Below are 17,374 nucleotides of genomic sequence, written 5' to 3' on the forward strand. Positions count from 1 at the left end.
AACTGCCTTCAAATCTCCTAAATATTTTCCCCTTGGAAAAGTCTACTCAAGTGTCTCTCTGAAAGATTCTCCAACCCTGTGATCTTAAGGGTTTATAAAAGGACAATTTGGTTCACCCAATAATCAGATTAAGAAAGGTATCCTAACTCTGAGGCAGGAGAGCAGGTATTTTGAACTGAGGTAATCTGGGGACTAAAACATGTAGCCACACTCTTGTCTCAAGATGGAGAAGAGAGAAGAGGTTCAGAGAGAGGGTCCAGTCTTAGGACCCAAGCTTGTAAGGCGGAAACTGGCATCTATTGGAGGTGCCAGCTTCCAAGCCAGTGATTACACTGACAGGCCTTGTCTTAGATGTGCCCTTTAACATGAGAAAGAAACAAGCACTCATTTTTCTTCTATGGGGCAACTAGAGCCCCTAGACAAGCGGGCACAGGTGGGGAAAACTCACACGAGAAGGCAAAACCCGCTAGCATGACTGACTTGAACACATCCGGCAAGCCCATGCCCACCCACCCCTTCCTCCTCTGCGGCCCCGCCTCCTACGCAGCCACTTCCGGCGCAGAGTGGAGGGCGGGCTGCACGCTCCCGTCGCGCCTGCGCGGGAAGTGTGTGGCGGGGCGGGGGGGTTAGCGCGCCGGTGCGTGTGTGGCGGGGCCGGGGGGGTGGTCAGCGCGCCGGTGCAGTGCGGCAGTCACAGGGCGGCTGCTGTGGGACGAACCTCTCTTCTCCTAGTGTTGGTCCTGGAGAAGGAACGATGGTGCTGGATCTGGATTTGTTTCGGGTGGATAAAGGAGGGGACCCAGCCCTCATCCGAGAGTCGCAGGAGAAGCGCTTCAAGGACCCGGGACTGGTGGACCAGTTGGTGAAGGCAGACAGCGAGTGGCGACGATGTAAGTACCGGGACGCGCCGAGTATCCCCGGATGCCAACCGCAACTTCGTTTTTTGGACCTCGTTACCGCTCCTGAGGTTCCACCCTTCATAAGACCCCCTCCCAGGTTGCGGTAGCTCCGAAGCTCTCCCTGTCCTCCAGGGGGGCCGAACCGACCCACTTTTCTCCTCTGCCCGGGCCCTGCGACCTGCCTTCCTGGCTAGCTGGGTGCGGGTCGCTGCTTCTGAGTCTGGGAAAGGAGCATGGCGCATTTGCATCAAGAGCTGTCAAGCCTTCCGGCCGCAAGGATAGCTGGAAGAAAGCCAGGGCGGGAGGTTTGGGGGGTTTCCCCTTTCCTAACACTTATCTTTGGTCGCCTCCTGTCTTTTTCTCATCTTCGGCAAGGCCAGAGTGGTCTCCCTCTATCTTGATAGAATCAAAGGTTCCAGCCTGACTGAGTCACATCCGCAGCACAGTAGGTTCACTCCGTCCATATTGGAAGCATTTTGGGACTGTGGAGGCCGCTCTTGGCTAAAAATAATGATCCCGGAGCTTTTGGGAAGGCCATCCCCCTGAACAGTGGGCAAACTTTTAAGAACCGAGAATAGTCTTACGTAGTAGCTCAGACATGGGCAGAGGGGTGCGGTGAAGCAAGAAAAATCGTGTAATTATTGAGGCTGTTTAAAGTTTTCCGGGGAAGACATTGGCAGAGTTGGGCTAGAACCTGGAACTGGACCGGGCATCTTTCATGAGGCTAAATAAAACCATAGAACCCTCTGCCTATCAATCTCTGCCTAGGCTAGCTGGAGTAGTCACTAACTGGCCGGATGCTGTCAAACACGTGATTTATTGTCTGATGCAATAGGTCTGCCACCCGCTGAGAGACAGGTTTATGACAGCGCACTGCAAAGGCAGTCGCTGTCCAAAAGTCTGGATTTCTATTAGAAAAGTTGATTTTCCTAAATATATAAGTATCACCCGTGTAGAGAGAGAGTCGAAGGAAGAGTTGGTAACATGAAGGTTTTGGATACCAGGAGAATATTTGTTTAGCTCAGGCTGTTTGCTGATTCTGTACATCACAGTCAAGCCCAGTGCGGTGGTGATCCCACCACCTGAATCTGAATCTGAAGTTTTGAGTTGCAATGGAATTAAATTAAATCGGAGTGAAAAAACTAGACTGGACACTGTTTTACTGAGTCAGAAGTCAGAAGTATCAGATTTTTGTTTCACTCTAGCCATTGCCCAGCTGCTAAATGACTTTGAATGTGTTACCTAGTCTCTTGGGTATAATGTACACCTCTGTGGGAAGTTCTGTCTTTTACCTGAGGAGTGGATATGTGGTGAGGGGATGAATTCTTCAGGGACAAGGTTGTGTTTTATTCATCTGTGTGTCAGTACCCAGGGTATGCATATAGATACAGGATATACATATACACACGTGTACATATAATCCCAGTACCTAGCACTGCACCTGGTCCTTGTTAACGGCTTGACAAAGGTTTGTTGAAGTCATGAATATCTTCTGTGTTCAGGGCATTGTGCTCTTCCATATGAAAAGCAGTTGATGTAGTTTATTTTCAACATATTTATTGATTTGATTCTTTTCTACTTGACATCACTAACCAGTATTCTCTTTGCAGCTAAGGGAAGTTAATGATTTTTCCCATTGCTGGCTGCTGAAGGTGGACATTGACAGATTTTGTTTCAAGATTCTTTTACATCTGAACCTCTGATCAAAGTTTAGGGTTCTTCTATCCTTACCTGCAATGAGGAGTTGCAACCCAGAGCCACATTAAGAAATCAGACCATGTTTCCTGAATGAGGACACAGCAAGCTTCAAAAGGCCCTGCATTAAAACTATACCCATATGTCTGTCTATAGACCTTCAAGGTTTAGGGCTCTGTGTAGAACACAGGAGTCTGATATGACTTGGAGTCAGAGCACCACATCAGAGTTTACCACAGCTCTTGTAACTTCAAGGATTCGAACTGTGATTTCTTCTTTTAATTCAGAGTAATATAATGAGGACACATTTGGGCATGTAATAAGCATTTGTCTTGACCACTTCCAAAGTCAGTAGATTTCCATGTATGTTGAAATCTGCCACTAACTACAGGAATTATCAGTTGAAGTTGTTACTTCCTCTTAACCCTATTGCACATGCCTTAAACCAGGCCCTTATCATTGGAAAAACTTTCTAAACTCTTCCTTTGACCCCAGTCTCAGCTAGTCCAGGGCCACACCTAGGACATGTGATCCATATACTATCTTATATATTTCTGTTGTGGCATTTATATTATTTTTATACACAACCTTTTAAAACTTATTGAGATGTAATGTATTCAGTAAGTTCAGTAAAGTGCACAAATCTTAATGTGCAGCTTGATGAATTTTACAAAGCCATACACCCATGTGACCACCATTCAGTTTTCATGTGACCACCATTCATAAGACATTTGCAGTTCTCCAGGGAGGCTCCCTCATGCCCCTTCACTGTCACTTCCCTTCTCCAAAAATACAGTATGTTGTCCTCTATCACCATAAATGACTTTTGCCTGATTTTGAACTTCATATAAATGGACTTATATGGTATATAATTTTGCATGTGACTTCTTTCTCAAAATTATGTCTGTAAGATTATTCCATGTTATTATGTGTAGCAGTGGTTGGTTCTTTTTCATTGCTGTGTAGTACTCCATATATGTAAACATACCAACCAATTTCGTTGATGGACTTTCAGATTGTTACCAGTTTAAGGGTACTATGAATAACGTGCTATGAACATTGTGTCTTTTGGTGGACGTAAGCACTCATTTCTTTTGGGTATGTACCTAAGAGTAGAATTGCTAGGTCACAGAGTAGGCACATGTTTAGGTTTAGTAGATATTACCTAATAGTTTTCCAAAGTGGTTGTAATAATTGATCCTCCCATCAGTAATATATAAGAGCTCCATTTGCTGTACAACCTTGCCCTTGATATTGGCAGTCCTTTTAATTTTAGCCATTTATTCACACTGATTCCAGAGATGGAGAACAGATTAGTGGTTGCCAAGGGTTAGACGGGGCAGGGGATAGGTAATGGACTACAGAGTGATGATAGCAAAAGGAATCTCTGTGGAGATGGAACAGTTCTGTATCTTGAGTGTAGCAGTGGTTACACAGATCTACACATGAGATGTCACACAGAACTACAGGCACATGCAAATGAGTACATGTAAAACCACTCATCTGTTCTCCATCTCTGTAATCAGTGTGAATAAGTGAATGAGAAAGTAGTTATATAGTTTGTGCTGAAGTTTAGTTTAAATTTAATTTAGTTAAAGTTTGGCAAAACTTTAAAGAATAACCATGTCTAGGTGCTATCTCATCTCTAGTCATCATTTTACCTGTTCAAAGCTTAATTTTTACCATATTGTTGCTAAAGCTTAGATTCAGGAGGTCCAACTTTTGATAATCAATGTTAGACTGATGAATCACAATACCAAGATGTTAATTTGGGCCAGAATACCTATGCAGGCTGATTAGTGCACTGTCTTCCCCCAAAGAAACCAAAGTATAAGAAATTGAATTCTTCTCAAGGCTGCCAGATGAGCGTTGTATCAAAGCAAAGGAAATAACATTAACCATTTCTAGCATAGAGAAGTAGCAACCAAGTTCATGGGAATAGAAACTTGACTGACTGCCTTTTTTTCTAGATCCTGGTGCATATCACATAGTTTCTTTAAATGAATTTTAAGATAATTGAACAGGTTATAGTTACATGAGTATCTTCCAGTTTTCTCAGATGTGTTACTCTGTCTACAGTGGTATCGTCCAGGTTATGATACTTTTAAATTTCAGTCCCAGAATGGCCTTTTCATTGTCACCAAATGCTGGGGAATCCTATTGTAATCACCAATATATGCCATCTAAATTTGGGCTCTAAAGCTATAAGATTTCACAACTTTGTGAGGCAGATCCTTTAGCTCTGCCTGCATTTTGGCCTTGGGCTGAGATCAGTCCTAAGGAGCCAAGATTAGGAACGAGGTATCTTAATTATGTGCCTATCTTTGGTATATTGGGTTCTTTATTCTTCAGGCAGATTTCAGGCAGACAACTTGAACAAGCTGAAGAACCTATGCAGCAAGACAATTGGAGAGAAAATGAAGGTAAGAGAACTGAGTAATACCCTTGAGAGCTTGAGCAGAGGTATTTAATCTTATTATTCTTAGTTAATTCGTAATTTCTAACGTAATGTTTAATTCCATGAGCTACTGGATTTCTTACCAGAGGGGGAAAGTTATTTTAAAAAGAAAGGGTGGACTTCCCTGGTGGCTCAGTGGTTAAGAATCCGCCTGCCAGTGCAGGGAACACGGGTTCGAGCCCTGGTCCGGGAAGATTCCACATGCCGCAGTGCAACTAAGTTCATGAGCCACAACTGCTGAGCCCGCGCGCCAAAAAAGAAAAAAAAAAAAGAAAGGGAGAAAGGCAGGGAGGGAACTAAGAGGCATTTTCAAGGATCAGTGAGTCTATCTCCTGTCTGCAGGTATGTTTTAGTCCGTTCTTGCTGCTGTAACAGAATGCTGTAGACTGGGTGGCTTATAAACAGCAGAAATTTATTTCTCACAGTTCTGCAAGCTGGGAAGTCCAAGATCAAGGCACCAGATTGGTGAGGGCCTGCTTCCTGGTTAATAGATAGTCTTCTTGCTGTGTCCTCATGGCAGAAGGAGCAGGGAGCTCTCTGGTGTCTCTTTCATAAGGGCACTAATTACATGCATGAGGGCTCTGCCCTCCTGACCTAATCACCTCTGAAAGACCCCGCCTCCAAATACTATCATGCTGGGGATTAGGTTTCAACATATGAATTTTGGGGGACACAGACATTCAATCTGTTGTAAGATAAGATTCTTGCCATACAAGTCATTCATTGTCTGTTCTGTTCTTAATAATATGAATTCCACCAGTAATCCTTTCCAGTTATTTCTTGAGCTCAACCTACAGTGCCAGAGAGGTTTTCCTGTTGTAGATTTCAGATTCTTTATCCCAGTAGTCGTGCTCTTTATTTAAAAGAGCACAGATATTGAGTCCAAATCCTAGACTCTTGGTTATGTGACTTCAGGCAAGTTAACTTCTGAGCCTCAGTTTTCTTGTCTGTGAAATGACAATTCTAACACTAACCTTTAGAATACAATTGTGAGAACTGAAAATTTCTAATATAGAAAACCTGGCACAGTGCCTGGAACATTGTAGTTATTTAGCAATTGAGAGTAACAGTGAATGGCAAGTAGTACTGGCCTTCATCCAGTATATCCTTCCTGTCCTTGAAGAATGTTAAGTTTCAGCTCAGCTTTACTTTGGTAACCAGATTAGTTTTTTTTTTTTTTTTTTTTTTGCGGTACGCAGGCCTCTCACTGTCGTGGCCTCTCCCGCTGTGGAGCACAGGCTCCGGACGCGCAGGCTCAGCGGCCATGGCTCACGGGCCCAGCCGCTCCGCAGCATGTGGGATCCTCCCGGACCAGGACACAAACCCGTGTCCTCTGCATCGGCAGGCGAACTCTCAACCACTGCGCCACCAGGGAAGCCCACCAGATTACTTTTTAATCTTTCTTCAAAAATAGCCTCTTAATCATTTTTTTAAAAAAACATGTTAAATGTACCCTATAGTCTGTCTCATTTTTAAGTTGTAAACCTCTAAAATAAACCAAAAAATTATGAAATTTAGGAACCTGAACCTGGAAAGACCATAACAAAAAGATTCCCTTGGATTCTAGCACCTTATCCTTCATGATATTCTCTATCCTTCTCTTTAACACTATTTTGTTACACTTTCAGCATGTGACAGGCTGTAGAAATTGATATTGATGATAATCATACAGTTTTCTTCCTGTGGAACTCTTGACACTAAGTCAGGTACATGTCAGCGACCCCATAATTATGTTAATTTCCATGTATACTTCTGCCTGAGTGTTCTTTGGGGGCATATATACAGATAGTGCCAGCCAAGTATTTTTCTTAGCCAGAAGATGGGAGTATTTTCATTTGCATTAACGTTCTTAGATTCCCTTGACTGCTGGCCCTGCAAGGAGTATCCTCTTTTGCTATCCATTGAGATAGTACCAGCAGTGCTTTAATTTGTATAGCACTTGAAAGCATTCAAAACCCTTTCATATACGTCTCATTTTGGTTTTGATCTTTGCTGTAAACCTGGAGTGTAGGTAGTACATTTGTTAGCCCTATTAAAAGGGTAGGGTAAAGAGGCCTAGGAAATTAAGGGGCTTGCCTAAAATGGTGCCATAAGTTAGTTGCAGAGCCAGAACTTGAACTCAGAACTTGAATTTGCTGCCCTGAGGGATTATCAGACAGGAAGAGGGCCTCAGCTATCTTGGCTACCAAATGGAACATCTTGAGATTTAGGCCATTTTTTTCTACCTCAGTAGTCTATGCCTGTTCTTATCAAGACTCATTCTGATATTGTCAGATTTTTCCAGCTTTTAAAGATGATTTTCCTTGAATCACTGTCTTCTCCCTTGCTCTAGACAAGGATTAGAAATGATGGCAGAATATCATAAAGAAGGGTGAGGAGAGAAACTGGAATGGGAAAAAATCTAGTCCTGGGTATACCCTTGCTGTTTTGCCAAGTTGCATTGATTGCTCTAAACATGGCTTTTTTCCTCAAAAATTGTGTTTCTTTGGCCTCCTAATATTCCTCATCCCATCCATTTTTCCTCTTAGCCGCAGTCCTAAGGGCTGGGTTTGTTCTTAGTAAGTAGATGGGGATTCACAAATTGACACACAGGTGTCTGCCCAGCGCTGGCTCCTGACCAGCACTGAGTGTTTACATACATTCTTGGGGTCATAACATTCTATGTCCATGTCAGACATTTTTCTTCTCAAGTTCCCGATGGTGTCAACCCTCTGACCTGGATTGGTTAATCAATCTGTCCAGGATCAGAAAGCTAGAAAGTGTCAGGACAGGGACTTGGAACATGAACTTCTTGCTTCCAGTTCACTAATTTTTCTCCCATGCATTGCATCTTTTAGAGACTAAGTTATGTAGAAAGTTCTATAATTATATGATATATTAGTTTGATGTACACTTATAAAACTGTCAGAAATTTTCCTTTATAATTAGTTATGTTTTTGTTGTTGTTTGTTTGTTTTTCTTTCCCATAGAAAAAAGAGCCAATGGGAAATGATGAGTCCATTCCGGAAGATGTATTAAATCTCGATGACCTCACTGCAGACACTTTAACTGTAAGTTATTGTCCTTCTCCAGGTTGGGATTTCTGTTCTTTTAGCTTTGTTCCTAGACAAGCAAGTCCTGACACTCTGCTCCACACAGCACTGTGGCATCCTTGAATTTCTGCTGCTGGGACATGTCCCCATCCACTCTTGTTAATCTCAGTACTTGAGTATTAGACAGCAGAGATGGAGACAGGTGGAATGGAAAAGTCAAGAGTAGGAAGAAGAGAAAAAAGGAACTGAACTATGTTTGGTTTAATAACTCCATTTCCACAGAGTCAGTAATTTTTCAATATTTTGTAATTCAGTTAATATTCACTACAATGGGCCTAGAGCAGGAATTTTCAAGTTTTTTTAGTCACTGAACCCTTTCTTAAAACCTGCAACACAGGGACTTCCCTGGCGGTCCAGTGGTTAAGACTTTGCCTTCCAATGCAAGGGGTGAGGGTTTGATCGCTGGTCGGGGAGCTAAGATCCCATATGCCTCACAGCCAAAAAACTGAAAAAGCATAAAACAGAAGGAATATTGTAACAAATTCAATAAAGACTTCAAAAGTGGTCCACATCAAAAAAAGCTTTACAAAAAAAGACAAAAACAAAACCCTGCAACAATAGCAAGAGCATAAACCCAAAAAAGCAGAGTTGCTGTGTTTGAAGGGCAAGGTTGGGGTGCTATTCCTGCCCTGCCCTACCTGCTAAGGGTCCCCCCAGGAAATTAGAGTACAGTTTGAAATACCTGCAATAAGGAATACAAAATGAGCTTAAGACAAGGTCTCTTGCTCCTAATAAATTTATAATCTTCCTAGAGAACAGTTAAATATAGTATATAATAGCATGCTGAATTGGTTTAATCAGGAATATCAGAAAGTGCAAGTTAAGCTATGGTATTAACACTCCTGAGATATACAGGAACAAGAGGAGTGGCCAGAATTATCCATCTCTGCCTTAGGCACCCTGAAAGAAAATGCTAAAGGATTTGTCAGGCAAAACTGTATATATCCCTGTGTGAAATAAATCTCAGTTCTTTGAAAGCCTCCAGTGTCAATTTTTAAAATGTGATCACAAGAGCTATCATTAGAGCCCAACAAGGTTGGGGCAACAATCTTTTTCCTACTCTGCCCTTGACTCTCTGTGGCCTTGGATGGGCTTGGTGTTGTTCATCTACAGAACCTGAAAGTCTCACAAATCAAAAAAGTCCGAGTCCTCATCGACGAAGCCATCCTGAAGTGTGATGCAGAGCGGATAAAGCTGGAAGCAGAGCGGTTTGAGAACCTTCGCGAGATTGGGAACCTTCTGCACCCCTCTGTGCCCATCAGCAATGATGAGGTAGGCGTCGGTGCCACAGCAAGCCGCTGCCTTGCGTCATCGTCACCCCTCTCTTGGGAAGGGGGCGGAGTGGGAGGAGGACAGGGAAAGTCTGGCACGCTCTGTATAATAGAAGCAGGCTCTTTGTGTATTCGCTCTGCCCACCAATTGAGAATTGAAAGAGTCAGATCCCTGCCTGATTGGGAAGTAGCAGAGACAGCAGGTAGGTGGAGACTCCTGGCACGGAAATCTCTTCTAAATCAGGCTGCTGTCCTCCACTGCATGTTGCCCATGGTAGCAGCTCGTCTCCTGGGAGGGATCTGCAAGATCAGCCTCACCCCTCACCCACACCCTGCTGAGAAGCTGCAGGTTGAAGGGAAATCTGCATGATAAAAGTTTCCTGCCGAGTGGGAGCTTCCCCAGCACAAAGCTGCTCTGAGCCCAGCCTTTGTTCCCTGACACCCCAGCCGTGGCAGGGCCCATCTGTGCCTCTTTCATTCATTCCCTGGTGAACGGACATTAAACTCACTGAGGGCTGGGGTGGCAGACTCGAGAGGTCAGGGCCCCAAGCCCGCCCTTGTGTGGCCCTGGACCAATGAGAGCCTGGAAAAAAAATATCTGCATTCCCCTCTGTACCCCAGGCAGTGCGGATTGTCCAGAGAAGGGTTTTCCCTGTATAGGAGAATACTACAGATCTTTTGGAAAATCATGATTTCAGTTCCATGGCTAGAATTACCTCTAGGAGTTTATAAATCATTATTTCTCTATTGAGGGCAGATTCTCTAGCAAACTCCCTTCTCTAGTCTCTGTACACAAGGGCCAAAACCTAGTGTTTGAGTTAAGCAGTGACTTCACAAAGCTCTAGGTCGTTCTTGGAATAGGGTTCGGAAAGATGGAGGTTATAAAATTCAGAGCTCATGCATCTTTGTCTCCTGGTCTTGTTTCCTTAGGATGCTGACAACAAAGTAGAGAGAATTTGGGGTGATTGTACCGTCAGGAAGAAGTACTCTCACGTGGACCTGGTGGTGATGGTAGATGGCTTTGAAGGCGAAAAGGGGGCTGTGGTGGCTGGGAGTCGAGGGTACTTCCTGAAGGTAAGAGTCGGCAACCAGTGAGGTTGGTTATAAAGAAAGAACTGAAAAAAAAGTGCAGAAAACGTAACCCACTTAAAGAGGCCCACAAATCTGCCTTTCTACTACAAACTTACTGGCAATCAGATGCAATTCTCTTTCTAAGGCAGGAGAGTGCTTATCAGGATTCCCTAGAACAAAAGCCACTGAGTGATCCTCCATAATGAATATATGTTTTGCTGACTGAATTAGAACAGTCTGTGCCTTTATGGAGCTCCGTGTAATTGGACAGACAAGTAACAAAGAGTCAAAAACCCTCTGTGATAAGTGCTCTGGTGTGAGTAGACCAGGGTGCTATGGGAACGGGTAGGTGGCGGCAACACACCCAGATTAGCTGGGCAGAAGGCAGATGCAGTCAGGAAAGCCTTCCAGAAGGACATGGTAGTTTTGGAAATACTGTCCATATAGGTATGTTCTACGTATACAAATAAGTCCAGTGTTTTAAGAATTAGCACAAGAAGACTCTCCCATGCACCCTGGGTGAACAGTCCTTTTCCCTTGATTGGTATCTTACAGGGAATGCTCTTCAGATGATGTGCTGTGCATGGCTGTTAAGAAAGAGTCTTTTGAGTCAATTGTTGGATCCATGGTCTTTGTGGCCTCCTGTGTGCCCCCAGTTGCCTCTGGGGGTAAATGCTGGCAGATGAACGTGATGGCAGCAGAACCCACTCACACAGTGCTGTGTCTGCTCCTTTAGGGGGTCCTGGTGTTCCTGGAACAGGCACTCATCCAGTATGCTCTTCGCACCTTGGGAAGTAGGGGCTACACTCCCATTTATACCCCCTTCTTCATGAGGAAGGAGGTCATGCAGGAAGTGGCACAGCTCAGCCAATTTGATGAAGAACTTTATAAGGTGAGTAGCCTGAGGCAGTGTGGCAGAATGACTCCTTAAGGTATGAAGTTTAACTTCAAAGACACAGCAGTGCTGTCCAGCAGAACTTCCTACGATGATGAAATGTTCTATATTGTGGCTATTGAGCACTTAAAATGGGGCTAGTGCAACTGAGGAAGTAAAATTTTAATCTTTATGAATTTTAATTTAAATGGTCACATGTTTGGACAGTGTAGACATAGAGCCTATTTTATCTTTCCCCAGATAGTTTATGTGATCTATCTAAATTGAGTATGCTTTAGCACCATGAGCTTAGAAAAGAAGCTCATATATTATTATTAAGCTTGGACAAAAGGAAATTGTAGAAGTGGCTGATCTTCCCGTGTCCTCCCACTCCTGACCGCAGACTGGAAGCTTCCACAGGGGGAGACATACTTTCCTTTGGATGGCTGTGGCTTCCAGTTTGTGGCTCTTTCTCAACCATGAACCGTCTCAGGGAGAGCCAGTGGATTTGATTTGAAGTGCAGAAGGTCATTCTGAATCAACCAGCTTTACATCAGCTGTAGCTCCCCCCACCCGAAGTCTACGCCCAACACTCAGAATTTCTAGTGTCTCTGCTAACGGCTGCCCATCGCAGCTGAGTCCACTTCTCACCTGTCGCTCTCCTTTAGCCCTGTTCCAGGGCAGGGGGGGAACGACTTTGTTCTTATTAGCTGTTTCCTCCCAAAACCCATGTAGCGGGTAGTTAGACAACTGCTCCTGGCCTCATCTGATTTATCTTATGTAGATAGATGAGTTTAATAGTCAGAACCTTCTTCCTACTAGGTCCTGTTGGTGAGTTCAAAGGTATGTTTTAATTCAAGATGCAGTGGGAAACAAAATGCTCTCTCCAAACCCTGAGCATTGGTACAACCTCGGGGTCCTCCTCTTCTTCCTTTTAATGAGAGGAACATGTGCATTATCAGATGAGACCTGTTTTTCTTCTCCCTTTTTTTCTCATCTCAACTCCCAAGATTGGATGGACAATCACTGACAGAACTTTAGAAGGATGCTCTGCAGGTAACACCAGGGAGAAGCTTATATGGAGGATTATGAAAAATATTAGGTAGCAGGTGCTCCGCGTGTTCGCAGCATTCTCCATCTCTTATCCAGATGCTTCTTGGAGCCATAGGCAGGGAGAATCACAGGTCTCCATAGTGAGGAATTTTGGCTGGCACTTTTTGCCTAATAACCTCAGTTTATTAATTCTCTAGAGCAGTGCTGTCCAACTGAACTTTCAGCAATAGTGGAAATGTTTTGTATCTGTCCTATCCAGTGTGGCAGCCACCAGCCACATGTGGCTGTTGAAATGTGGCTCATGCAAACCAAGGAATTAAATTTTAATTGAATTTAAATAGCCATGTATGGCTAGTGGCTATACCATATTAGACCGCAAGCTCTATTGTTTTTACGTTGTATGTGAATAGCCTCACACGGGGCTAAATTCCCACTGTTAGATAGCAAGGTAGTTTTCCACATTTCCAAACACTGGCCCAGAGGACATTTCCTCCCCTCTTTTTTTTTTTTTTTTTTTTTTTTTTTTTTAGTTTTAATTAAAGTAATACCACATGACAGAAAATTTGGAATTAGTGGGGGGAAATCATCTTCTTTCCCATTACCTACTACAATTGTCATTTTTAATATTCTTGTGGGAGCTTTTTTAATACATGTATCATTTTCTCATACTTCTAATCACAATATATATAGATTGCCTTTTTATTTCATATTATATCAGAAGCATTTTTCAGTGTTACTACATGGTCTTCATAACCATCATTTATTAGTGGTTACATAATATTACATGTCATGGATATAGACTACCCAGCTCTTCCCCTGTTGAATCTTTAGGGGGCTTCCTTTTTTTTGCCATCAGTAAGTAATGTTACAATGAACTTTGTCCTGTCTATAGCTTTTTTTTTCTTTTGCATTACTTTCTTCAGCTGAATACCGAAGTGATTCTTCAAGGATTACAACCCTAGATCAACCCATAAGCACCAAGAGAGCAGAGACTGTCTCCTTTTGCCCCGCATTGGCAAAAAGGACTTGGCTCTTACTAAATGCCTCACAAACATTTGTCAAGTGGATTAATTTATACTGCTACCAGCTCAGGTTTTATTGCATGCCTGCCATCACTGGCCACTATACATCATTTCTAAGTATTTCATTTATTAGTTAAAGTAAAAATAGTATCAGAGGGAATTCCCTGGCGGTCCAGTGGTTAGGGCTTCACGCTTCTACTGCAGGGGGCCTGGGTACTGGTCAGGGAACTGAGATCCCACAAGCTGCATGGTGAAGCCAAGGGGGGGAAAAATAGTATCAGAATATTTTATCTTCTTTTAATTTGCATTTCTTGATCTCTAGTAGGGACCCCATTTTGGACTGACCCATTCCCTCCCATATCTTTTTAGCATCTCCTGCTCACTCCTGGGCAGGGATTGAAGAAAATTTGTTGTCCCATCACTCAGATCTTCTCTGTGTGATCTGTGTGATCTCTGTGATTTCTTGCTCAAGCTGAGTTCCTACTCCCTCACTCTTAACTGGTAAATATTACCCTTCTCTGACAGGTGATTGGCAAAGGCACTGAAAAGTCTGATGACAGCACCTATGAGGAAAAATACCTGATTGCCACCTCCGAACAGCCCATTGCTGCTCTCCACCGGGATGAGTGGCTTCGGCCAGAGGATTTGCCAATCAAGTATGCCGGCCTGTCCACCTGCTTTCGTCAGGAGGTGGGCTCCCACGGCCGTGACACCCGTGGCATCTTTCGAGTCCATCAGTTTGAGAAGGTGAGTAGGCAGGGCAGGGTGAGGGATGGGACCCTTCTCTTTCTCTCTCCAGGGCTGTTATAGAAGAGATAGAATCTGTGTTGCTCAGGCCCACCCCCGCTCCAGTCTTTCCTCTCATTGCCTCCATCTGCGTTTCTAGGGAAGAGCCTGAGAAGCACATGGTGGAGAGGCTAGAGCATGGAATCTGGAACCAGGCTGCCTGAGTCCTAAGGCCAACTCTACCACTTACTGCTGTGTAACCTTGAACAATTTGCTTAACCTCTCTGTGCTGTTTCCTCCTCTGTCAAAGGAAGATAATAGTAGTACCTACCCCATTAGGCTACTGTGAGGATTAAACCAGTTACCACGTGGAAAGTACTTAGAACAGTAGCTGCACGTTGTGTGGGACACTCTCTACACAAGCATTCGTTCTTGCTGCAGCCCCAGTCGCTCACCAGGGCCCCAGCCCCGCCTGACTCTCAGTGGAATAGGAATAGGTCTTCATTGCTAGGATAATTCCCACTTCAGCCTTCAGTTTATTCATCCCGTCCCATTGTCACTGTGCCCTTGGGTCCCTCTTTGCAGATTGAACAGTTTGTCTACTCATCGCCACATGACAACAAGTCCTGGGAGATGTTTGAGGAGATGATCACTACCGCTGAGGAGTTCTACCAGTCTCTGGGGATCCCTTACCATATCGTGAATATTGTCTCAGGTTATTGGCCTCCCTCTCCTGCATCCCACAAACACCACCCTGACCAGTTGAGCTGCCACACAAAGAAATAGCTTACAATCCAATTAATTGCCCACATTAATTAAAATATCACACTCTTTTCCCTTGGGAGTTCTTGGTGATAAGAATATCTTGGCATGATTTCCCTCCTGGGGATAACATGTGAATTAAAGAATTCTTTGGGTTAAAAAAAAAAAAGAATCTTTGGGTTTGCTAAAGGTTAGCCTTCTGAAATACCATCCCTCCTTCATGAATTCTAGGGGTTTTTCCTTACAGGTTCTTTGAATCACGCTGCCAGTAAGAAGCTTGACCTGGAGGCCTGGTTTCCGGGCTCAGGAGCCTTCCGTGAGTTAGTCTCCTGTTCTAACTGCACAGACTATCAGGCTCGCCGGCTCCGAATCCGATACGGGCAAACCAAGAAGATGATGGACAAGGTAGATGGCCCCTGGGGAGGCAGGAAGCAGGGCCTTCAGCTCAGAGTAGGTCCATCTTATTTCTCAGCCCTTGACGGACATTATTTCCCAGCGTATGGGAAAATCTGAGCTTCTCAGTCTAGACCAAAAAGGGAATCTGAAAATGACTTCACTGAATCAGGACTGAGTCCTTTTAGATAGAAACCTGAATCTAGCTCTATTCTACAAGGCAATTCTAGCTTTTCTCTTCCTGGCTTTGTTTTCCATAACTCCAGATAAAGAGTAATCCCCACTTGTCTACACAGAACAAGTTGGAGGCAATGTCTTCCCTCCTCTCACCCAAGAAGGTCTGGGTTGTAAGCTTATCTCTTCAAACCCAATTTTCAGGCCCTAATCTTTTCCAGGTCAGGGACTTGAAAGGGGTTAAAAGGAGAGGCCATCGAGTAGTCTCTTCCCTCCCTCAAAGGGCCCAACTCTGCTGAAAATACTGGGACCTACCACTTATCACTCATGGAGACATGAGGAATCTTCCTGGAGTGATCTAATAAGCAATAAATACCAAACAGAATTCAAAGGTTTAGAGATCATTAATGGGTAGAACCTGTTTTTTATTTGATTTTAGATTTGGATTTGGATAGTTGCAGCTGGGGGAGTCTGGCTGAGTGGATGGTTCCTGGTCATCAGTAAGCCCAGGTAGGGCTTAAGTGTAACTGCTCCCTCTGGGAACCCTCTCCTCGCAGGTGGAGTTCGTCCACATGCTCAATGCCACAATGTGCGCCACAACTCGCACCATCTGTGCCATCCTAGAGAACTACCAGACAGAGAAGGGCATCCTCGTGCCTGAGAAATTGAAGGAATTCATGCCACCAGGTGAGACTCCCAACCCAGCCCATCTTCCTCCTCTTGTCTGTCTTCCTGCTCTTCTAAATAGTAAGCCCCTTTCAGAATGCACCAAGTTTTCTTGTTTGTACACGGCCCCCAAAACTCTGCCTGTCCTCTGGTGCTGGGCATTGCAAGGGGCAAGGTTGAAAAGTAGCCAGTGCCAGTATGAGCTTCTATTTAAATGAGGCTAAAATTCAGGCTGGGAAAAAAAGGAATAAATGAAAGCAGTTTCAGCCTTTGTCTTGTGGAACTTTCCCCAGAGGTCCCTGGGCTTTGACTCTTGAGGAATGATGGCTTGTTTGGTTGGCTGTTCCCTTTCAGGTCTCCAGGAACTGATCCCCTTTGTGAAGCCCGCACCCATTGACCAGGAGCCATCGAAGAAGCAGAAGAAGCAGCATGAGGGCAGCAAAAAGAAAGGGGCAGCGAGAGATGTTGCCCTGGAAAGCCAGCTGCAGAATATGGAGGTCACTGATTCCTGAACATTCCTTTCTCCCACTTCACCAGGCTTCCATTTCAGTTAGCTGCAATCTCAGAGCCTACCCACAGGCAGGGAAGCCAAGCACGCACCCATCGCCCACCCCGTGTGACTGCATTGCCAAAAAGGGAACCATCTGCCCTGTACAATGCAGTGTTCCTCTTCTCGCTTGGGCATAGGATCTAATCACCAATGACTGATGAAACCATGTAATAAAGCACCTCTGAGGGAGGCCAGGACTCTTCCTCAGTCTTCTACCCAGGGTTTGAACCCTGTCTCTGACAGTTCTCCCTGGAACCATATTCACTTCTGCTTTTCCTGCTGTATCAGGCAGGTTGTTCCATTTAGCAGAGAGCCTTTGAGAAGGTAGGTGAAGGCAGGGGTAGATTTAGTAAAGGCTCAAGGGGAAAGTGAAAGCTGAGTCTTAGACACACAGGCTTGCCGGGCAAGGGCAGGATCTTCCTTTGTAAATTTGCTCCTGCTTCGTTAAAGCAGTTAGGTAGGACCAGCTTGGAGACCTGAGTTGATATAAAAAGCTTCATAGCAGGACTTCCCTGGCGGTCCAGTGGTTAAGAGTCAGCATTTCCACTGCAGGGGGCACAGGTGTGATCCCTGGTTGGGCAACTAAGATCCCACGTGCTGCACAGCGTGGCCAAAACAATAAAAGCTTCATAGCACTTCTGTTCCCTAGGAAAGGCTCCATGGAGAGG

At 44.4% G+C, this 17,374-nt stretch overlaps 1 protein-coding gene across 1 annotated transcript; it reads left to right on the top strand.

The window, feature by feature from the left end:
- Positions 1–643: 643 nt before the first annotated feature.
- On the top strand, positions 644–16,921 carry SARS1 (seryl-tRNA synthetase 1). The gene is made up of 11 exons (XM_059061362.2): positions 644–890; positions 4,947–5,017; positions 8,022–8,102; positions 9,258–9,416; positions 10,346–10,489; positions 11,223–11,378; positions 13,961–14,182; positions 14,747–14,876; positions 15,171–15,328; positions 16,048–16,177; positions 16,511–16,921. The coding sequence occupies exons 1-11, from the start codon at positions 755–757 to the stop codon at positions 16,666–16,668; spliced, it is 1,545 nt and encodes a 514-aa protein (XP_058917345.1). The 5' UTR covers positions 644–754; the 3' UTR covers positions 16,669–16,921.
- Positions 16,922–17,374: the final 453 nt, after the last annotated feature.

This window comes from Kogia breviceps, chromosome 1 (assembly GCF_026419965.1).
Source record: "Kogia breviceps isolate mKogBre1 chromosome 1, mKogBre1 haplotype 1, whole genome shotgun sequence".
Taxonomy (NCBI): Eukaryota; Metazoa; Chordata; class Mammalia; order Artiodactyla; family Physeteridae; genus Kogia; species Kogia breviceps.

What these genes read in the sequence shown, in the direction of transcription:
- SARS1 (XM_059061362.2), top strand. Translation starts at nt 755, where the DNA reads ATGGTGCTGGATCTGGATTTGTTTCGGGTGGATAAAGGAGGGGACCCA. An exon ending in TCACTGCAGACACTTTAACT is followed by an intron (nt 8,103 to 9,257) that starts GTAAGTTATTGT and finishes GTTCATCTACAG; the next exon opens with AACCTGAAAGTCTCACAAAT. An exon ending in GTCGAGGGTACTTCCTGAAG is followed by an intron (nt 10,490 to 11,222) that starts GTAAGAGTCGGC and finishes CTGCTCCTTTAG; the next exon opens with GGGGTCCTGGTGTTCCTGGA.